Source organism: Salmo salar, chromosome ssa19 (genome assembly GCF_905237065.1).
Source record: "Salmo salar chromosome ssa19, Ssal_v3.1, whole genome shotgun sequence".
Lineage (NCBI taxonomy): Eukaryota > Metazoa > Chordata > Actinopteri > Salmoniformes > Salmonidae > Salmo > Salmo salar.
The window spans coordinates 70,135,314-70,144,213 of NC_059460.1; the positions used below are offsets into that span (position 1 = coordinate 70,135,314).

The 8,900-nt window shown below is 42.5% G+C and overlaps 1 protein-coding gene across 6 annotated transcripts in view; it reads right to left on the bottom strand.

The window, feature by feature from the left end:
- Positions 1–2,690: 2,690 nt before the first annotated feature.
- The window catches only part of map3k15 (mitogen-activated protein kinase kinase kinase 15), a 34,016-nt gene continuing 27,806 nt past the window's right edge, over positions 2,691–8,900 (bottom strand). For 5 of the 6 annotated variants that reach the window (XM_014159370.2, XM_014159372.2, XM_014159369.2 and 2 more), the window contains 6 exons: positions 7,324–7,429; positions 6,986–7,232; positions 6,519–6,631; positions 6,253–6,359; positions 4,170–4,246; positions 2,691–3,613 (listed from right to left, as the gene is read on the bottom strand). In XM_014159370.2, coding sequence (XP_014014845.1) covers positions 3,523–3,613; positions 4,170–4,246; positions 6,253–6,359; positions 6,519–6,631; positions 6,986–7,232; positions 7,324–7,429 — 741 coding nt within the window. In that variant the 3' untranslated portion in view covers positions 2,691–3,522. The remainder of the gene's footprint in view (positions 3,614–4,169; positions 4,247–6,252; positions 6,360–6,518; positions 6,632–6,985; positions 7,233–7,323; positions 7,430–8,900) is intronic. The other variant, XM_014159374.2, reaches the window with a different exon arrangement.

Below are 8,900 nucleotides of genomic sequence, written 5' to 3' on the forward strand. Positions count from 1 at the left end.
CTGATGGTCACTCTGACAGAGCTCCAGAGTTTCTCTTTGGAGATGGGAGAACCTTCCTGAAGGACAACCATCACTGCAGCACTCCACCAATCAGGCCTTTATGGTAGAGTGGCCAGACGGAAGCCACTCCTCAGTAAAAGGCACATGACAGCCCGCTTGGAGTTTGCCAAAAGGCACATATAGGACTCTCAGACCATGAAACCAAGATCGAACTCTTTGGCCTGAATGCCAAGCCTCATGTCTAGAGGAAACCTGGCACCATCCCTACGGTGAAGCATGGTGAAGCATGGTGCTGGCAGCATCATGGCAGCATCTGGATGTTTTTCAGCGGCGGGGACTGGGAGACTAGTCAGGATTGAGGGAAAGAGGAACAGAGCAAAGTACAGAGAGATCCTTGATGAAAACCTGCTCCAGTGCATACAGCCAAGACAACACAGGAGTGGCTTTGGGACTGAAGTGCGAATTAAAAGTACGTATCTCAGAGCATCGTAGCACCATTAGGTGCAAAAACTTGACTTACCCAGTTGCGGCCCACTTTTTGGAAGCAAACCACTCGATTTCGTCTCTGCGTTATATTGGCATCGAACATGTCACCCTCCCTAGGAGAGGGGGTGACCTTGATAATTTGTTGTTAAAACGAGAGGCTGCCTGGATCTTCAACTTAAAGACCCTTGCTCCCTTCGGTCTCAACATAGACTTTGATCTGAAGCCATTCTTGTGATTGTGACTTTGCCATTGTAATTGTTTGTAAGCTTGTGTAGTCTATTTGTTTTTTTGTATGCTGTTCTTTGTATGCCATTTTTATATTTGAGAATTAACCAATGATATTAGGCCACACTTGACCATGATTACAGACACCTGTGTGTCTTTGGACACTATATAAACGAGTCATCCCGTAGTGTTTGTGATTATACCCTGATGAAGACAGCTTGGCTGTCGAAACGTTGGATATTACATTTTTGCATCTGAGCTCCTACGCTCTGACTGGGCCACACAAGGACATTCAGTCCCAAAGCCACTCCTGTGTTGTCTTGGCTGTATGCACTGGAGCAGGTTTGGTGGAGTGCTGCAGAGATGGTTGTCCTTCAGGAAGGTTCTCCCATCTCCAAAGAGAAACTCTGGAGCTCTGTCAGAGTGACCATCAGGTTCTTGGTCACCTCCCTGACAAAGGCCCTTCGCCCCCGATTGCTCTAGGAAGTGTCTTGGTGGTTCCAAACTTCTTCCATTTAAGAATGATGGAGGTCACTGTGTTCTTGGGGACCTTCAATACTGCAGACATTTTTTGGTACCCTTCCCCAGATCTGTGCCTCGACACAATCCTTGTCTCGGAGCTCTACGGACAATTCCTTCGACCTCCTGGCTTGGTTTTTGCTATGTGGGACCTTATATATATAGATATGCCTTTCCAAATCATGTCCAATAAATTGAATTGACAACAGGTGAATTCCAATCAAGTTGTAGAAACATCTCAAGGATGAACAATGGAAACAGGACGCACCTGAGCTCAATTTCGATTCTCATAGCAAAGGCTCTGAATTCTTATGTAAATAAGGTATTTCTGTTTTTTATTTGTAAATAAATTTGCAAAAAAGTCTAAAAACCTGTTTTTGCTTTGTCATTATGGGTTATTGTGTGTAGATTGATGAGGTAAATAATTTATTTAATACATTTTAGAATAAGGCTGTAACATAACAAAATGTGGAAAAAGTCAAGGGGTCTGAATACTTTTTGAAATGCACTGCATTTTAACTAAAACATATAATTTATGTAAGGTGAATCTCCACTCTCCTAAAATAAAAAATAAAGGCCTATGAATGTCTTCATTAAGTGTCACCATATCTGTTGAGAATAGAGACAGCAGTTCAGTGATTCATAGATAGCTCAGCTTTTATAGCCTCTCTCTGCACGGAAATGCAGGGCCTCTGTCTAAAGGTTCCAATGTTGGTTCCCCACGCAGGTTGGATTTCATCACACACAAAACAACGTGTACATACACACTTTATCACACCTACACAGGTTAGAATTCAGGTGAGTCCACCTACACAGGTAAAACCAGTGTTCAAACTACTATTTCACACGCACGCACGCACTCTCTCTCTCACTCACACACACACACCCATATACACTCCCTGCGTGGAGGAAGAATGATGCAAGAAGATGTTGTAGGCTATAAACACATCTACAGCATGTTAAATCAGACATTGTCACATGACCCCATGACATGAAACTGAACATGACCTTAATCCTTAAGAGTCCATTGATGCACCGGTGGGTCAATCTAAGTGACATAATACAGAAATCCCCATCAAAATCTGCTAATTTAAGATAGAAATACACTACATGACCATTTTATAGATCTTATCTTACTTGATCTATTTTATCAACTAAGTGTTGACTCTGTTAATGAGTGCATCTGAACTGAGGGTTATAGATGTGTGTTTACAGAATGTTGTGGGGATGCTTTCCACAGGAGTTCCCCTTTTGGAGTGCGTGTGTTTGCTCTTCAAAACTCTGGTCAATGTTTATCTCAGGGTTAATCTCTCGTTAACCCTCAGGACAAAAACGTACTGGAAAGTAGTCATGGTTACCGCACAGTTTCTTAATATTATGCAAGTACAGGCTTATTTTGGGTTGTGATGGGGTAAGTAAGGTAGCTCATGCAGCATTAAGTTATACTCATCAAGAACCAATGAGTATATATCATTTATTGAAATGACCTTGGAACAGCTGTAAATCTTGCATATTACACCTTTAAAGTAACACATCGAAATCACATGAAGACATCTGAAACATGAACACAGCTGGACTAAAACATGAAAAGCCACAGACCTGCGCTAACTACAAACGCAGTTCTACACTATAGACCTCTATACTATACACCTCACTATACAGAATTAGAGAGACCAAAAAATAAACACTACATCACAGACTGGTTGTCTGGTTGTGTGTGTAACTAAATGCCTACTGCCTGTCTTGGCTAGGGCCACAAACTTCCTGGTGCAATACAGGACCAATGAGCAGGCAGAATTTGGCATGGGACGAAACCTAAGAAGCACGTGTGGTGTACATAACACACACACACACACTCAATCACACACTCATTCAAACACATACACACAACAGTTTGGTCTGTGTGTGCGTGTGTGTATGCATAGAAATAGAATGAATAGAATGGGTTTGCAACCTCTAACCCTGGCAATTTGTCTGGTAATAATGGCTACACTCGCAATGGCTACCTGGTATTGTGATGCAATCATTTCCATGGTAATATAGAATGTTCATTCAAATGATGCTAACTGATGTGGCTCATGGAATGTATTTTTTTGTAATGTCAGTTGAGTTGATTCAACGAATCACAACACAGATTGATGGGTACACTTCTTTGCTTTGCCCCTATGGGTACACTTGCAATGGCTGCCTGCCAAACCATTATGCCATCATTGACTTGAATGGGGACGCTCGTTCTATTCATTCTATTTCTGTGTGTGTGTGTGTTAAGGCAGTCGTAGTTCATGTATCCCATCATCCGTCATCTTTGGAGTCATCCCTTGTCAGCCTCTCTCGCTCTCTGTGCCTCTGGATACCCCGCCATATACGACACAGCACCCCACCCCTTCTCACACAGACACACACACACACACACACACACACACACACACACACACACACACACACACACACACACACACACACACACACACACACACACACACACACACACACACACAGGGAGAGAGAGAAAAACAAAAATACAGTATTACTTAAAGTGTGTTCCCACAGGTTCTACTACGTGATGATACACACACACACACACACACACACACACACACACACACACACACACACACACACACACACACACACACACACACACACACACACACACACACGCAATGACACACACATACAATGACACACACACAGACACACACAATGACACACACACAATGACACACACACAATGACACACAGACACACACACACACACACACACACACACACACACACACACACACACACACACACACACACACACACACAATGACACACAGACACACACACACACACACACACACACACACAATGACACACACACAGACACACACACAATGACACACAGACACACACACACACACACAATGACACACACACAGACACACAGTAGTTACCGTAGGCGTAGGTAGCGCAGGTCCTCCTTAGTGACATCATTAAGGACATCGCTCAGCGTGTACTCCTCCATTACAAACTGAGACAGAAACATCAACTACATAGAACCATACTATCACCAGTATACAACCATACCAGAGGAGGCTGGTGGGGGGAGCTATAGGAGGATGGGCTCATTGTAATGGCTGGAATGGGGTGGCAGCGTAGCCTAGAGTTTAGAGCGTTGGACTATTAACCGAAAGGTTGCAAGTTCGAATCGCCGAGCTGACAAGGTACAAATCTGTCATTCTGCCCCTGAACAAGGCAGTTAATCCACTGTTCCTAGGCCGTCATTGAAAATAAAAATTTGTTCTTAACTGACTTGCCTAGTTAAATAAAGGTAAAATAAAAATACATGGAAAGGAGTCAAAGATGTGGTTTCCATATGTTTGATACAATTCATTTTTCTTTCTGCTTGCATTTTGTATTGATGTGTGTATTTTCTGTAATGAATTTAATTCAGGGCTCATCTGTAAAAGAGACCTACTCCCTGATAAAATAAAGGTTAAATAAAATGTATCCCATTCCAGCCATTCCAATGAGCCCATCCTCCTATAGCTCCTCTCACCAGCCTCCTCTGGACTATACTACAACTCAACTACATAACTGATATATGAACATACAACAGCGGACATGGGATGTAATAAACTAAACAATCAATGGCAAACTCAACTCAATAACCAATAAAAACACGACCTACACAAACACTGACACGCAAGGACGGAATTGTGGTGTAGATATTGGGGGGACAAACAGTAGACGGGGGTCCTCCCCCAGAATTTGCATTTCCTGCAATCCTACACAGTTTGACATTACTTATTATGCCTGTCTTGAAGGTTATTTTGAAGGGTATACGAAGGGGTTTTTTGAAAACCAAGTATAAGTGGAAACAGCTAACTTCCTGCATTTCAACACATTTTGCCATGGGGCAGATTTTTTTTGTTGCACTTTAATAATGCTATTCTAAACACTTTGTCATGAGTCTGAGAGAAAATGTTGCAGTTTAAAGCAAATTACCTGCAATTCTATACATTTTGTCATGGGGCAGAGAGAAATATGTGCTGTTTTATAGCTCATCTCATGCTATTCTTCACATTTACCATGAGGATGAGAGAACATTTTGCACTTTTAAAGCCAATTTCCTGATACTCTACACATGTTGCCATAAAGCTGAGAGAAACTGTTGCAGTTTTAAATGAACTGTCCATCAAAAAATGTATATTCTGTTAACTCATACCCAAATAATGTTGTTGGCTCATTCTATACTGGTATTTGTGGCCAATGCATAAATTGGTGAAAAAAAAGAAAGAAAAACACCTCAAACTTATATCTCAAACAGACCATTTCAAAAAATTACTGCTATTTCCTCATAGAGGAGCTGGCCAATCAGCGGTCTACTCGCATTAATATTTTTATTGACCAGTATACGCCAACGCCATTCTCTTGTTTGGGTACGCCCACACCAATCCAACACAGAAAATATGCTTTTAACATACTTAATTACCCTTTTTTTGGAAGAAAATCTATTGTAATTAGTTATAGGTAATATTTCATAGAAATCTGTAAACACTGGACAGTTACTTTAAAGGTTTACTTTGTGCAGAAATGCAAAAATAACATATTTAAACTGTATAACTGATCAATACACCATCATACCAGGTAATTTAATGATATTGAACGAATAAGACACTTGGCTACAGAAGTGACATTTCTTACCGATCTCTACAGCTTCCTTCCAAAAACATATCCTGTGAAATGACATCAATAGCTTATCTAACGAACAAGCTACATCTGTCGCGGCAAGCATTACCAGAATGACCCAGTGCCCAAAGTCGACCGTTAAGGCTAATTTCCTCAAATTCTACACATTTTCCCATCGCTTATGACGTGTTCATATGCTATCTGGAGGGCCCCCAACCCATTTATTTATTTTAAAGAAATGAATGGGGGGGACAAATCGACCTGTTCTGAATATTGGGGGGGGACATCCCTGGTGGCAATTTCACCCATGGACCCACAACACAAACACAATGTAGATGGATCAACCTTGTCTATGGTGTCTGCATCCGCACTCTGGTCTTTCAGCCAATCAGTGAGCTGCTTATCAGGCTCGTGGTCAACTGGGACTTGGAAGATAGAGGGAGGAGGAATGTCTGAAAAAGAAAAAGAGAGATGGGAAGAGACAAGTTACCAGGGATACCAGTGTGTGTGTGTGTGTGTGTGTGTGTGTGTGTGTGTGTGTGTGTGTGTGTGTGTGTGTGTGTGTGTGTGTGTGTGTGTGTGTGTGTGTGTGTGTGTGTGTGTGCGTGTACCTGGGGGTCTGTATCTGACCCTGACCAGCTCTAGGTCATGTTGTCTTTGCTGTAGTGTTGTCTTCAGGACCTGCTGGTATTCTCTCTCTCTGTGCAGTAGTTCCTCCAACAACCTGAAGGGGGCAGAACAGGACAGCCATTCCACATATTTCTTCTATTCCATTACTGGGGCTCGAGGTGCTACAAGGCCACTTCATTCATAATCCGCTATTCATCAAGCCCTCTTATCTTGAAGCACTTAGGTTCATTCATTTTAAGTAGGTAAGACAACCCTTGATCAACATGAAATAGAAACCTCATCCTCTCTTCATTGGTATGTGTGTATGTGTATACACTATTTATCTGAGTGTGTGTGTGTATATATCATAATACAGTATTTATGTGTGTGTGTGAGTGTGTGTGTGATACAACTGATTATGTTTGGATTCCAGCACTCAGTGAGAACCCACACACAAACACAAACACACCGGTTGGTCTCCTGTTTGAGCCGGCCCAACTGGGCTCCGAGAGGCTGTGAGCGCTGAGGCGGAGGTGGAGAGGAGAGGGCGGAGCTGAGCGTGCTGACTGCTGAGGTCACCACGGGGTCGGGGGTCACAGCAGGGTCGTCTGGAGGCGTGACCAATACAGGGCCAAACTCTGCCTCCTCCTCCTCTTCCTCCTCCTCCTTATCTGGTCCCTCGCTCTCTGAGGCCGGGCCGAAGTGGGTCTGGAGCTCTACAGGGAGAGTTAAAGGTCAGGGATGAAGGGTTAGGTTGCTACAATTCAGCAAGTTTTTTTATTGAGCGCTTTAGCAGTGACCACACACCTGGTATGAGGATGGTGACTGCAGCCTGTACTGCTCGTCTGATGATGTTGTCCATAGCAAACATCCAGTGAGGTTTAATATGATGGTTCCTCAGGACCTTGTTCACCTTGAACACACACACACACACACACACACACACACACACACACACACACACACACACACACACACACACACACACACACACACACACACACACAGACACACAGACACACAGACACACACACACAAAATGAGCTCCAAAAGTATTGGGACAGTGACACGCTGTTGTCTTGGCTCTGTACTCCAGCACATTGGATTTGATTATGGGGTTAAAGTGCAGACTGTCAGCATTCATTTGAAGGTATTTTCAATTATACCACTTTTTGTACCTAGACCCCCATTTTAGGGGACCAAAAGTATTGGGAAAGCATACAGACCTGCTTTAACTCAGCAACATTTGTGGGTTTTCAAGCGTGAACGGCTCGTTTCAAGTCCTGCCACAACATATCAATTGGGATTAGGTCTGGACTTTGACTAGGCTATTCCAAAACTTCACATTTGTTGCTTTTTAACCATTTTCATGTAGACTTGTGTTGGATCATTGTCTTGCTTCAGCTCACAGACGGATGGCCTGCCATTCTCCTGTAGAATTCTCTGATACAGAGCAGTATTCATGGTTCCTTCTATTAAGGCAAGTCGTCCAAGTCTTGAGGCAGCAAAGCATCCCCAAACCATCACAATACCACCACCACGCTTGACCGTTGGTATGAGGTTCTTACTGTGGAATGCACTGTTTGGTTTTCGCCAGACATAAATGGGACCCATCTCATCCAAGAAGTTGACTCAAGTGTGCCAAAAAGCACCAGGAAGCACCTGGATGATCATCAAGACTCTTGGAAGAATGTTTTTTGGACAGGTGAGTAAAAAGTGTAACTTTTTGGACGACATGGGCCCCATTATGCCTGGCGAAAACCAAACACTGCATTCCACAGTAAGAACTGTCAAGCATGGTGGTGGTAGTGTAAAAGGGCAGTTCATGCTTGAAAACCCACAAATGTCGCAGAGTTAAAGCGGTTCTGCATGCAACAGTGGGCCGAAATTCCTCCACAGCGATGTGAGAGACTGATCAACAACTACAGAAAACATTTGGTTGCAGTCATTGCAGCTAAAGGTGGCACAACCCATTATTGAGTAACGGGGCAATTACTGTTTCACACAGGGGAATTGGGGTGTTACATTTGTTAATTAAATAAATAAAATGAATATATTTTTGTTGTTGTTATTTGTAAACTCAGGTTCCCTTGATCTAATATTAGGTTTTGGGTGAAGATCTGATAACATTCAGTATAAAAAAGATCTAAAATAGAGAAAATCAGAAAGGGGGTAAATACTTTTTCACAGCACTGTGTATGTGTATTAAAGTACAGTGGTTACATCAAGCTTGGACTCTCTGTTTGTTTTGCTTGTTTCAGATTATTTTGTGCCCAAAATAAATTAAATGGTAAATAACGTATTGTGTCATTTTGGAGTCACTTTTATTGTAAATAAGAATATAAAATGTTTCTAAACACTTCTACATTAATCTGGATGTGACC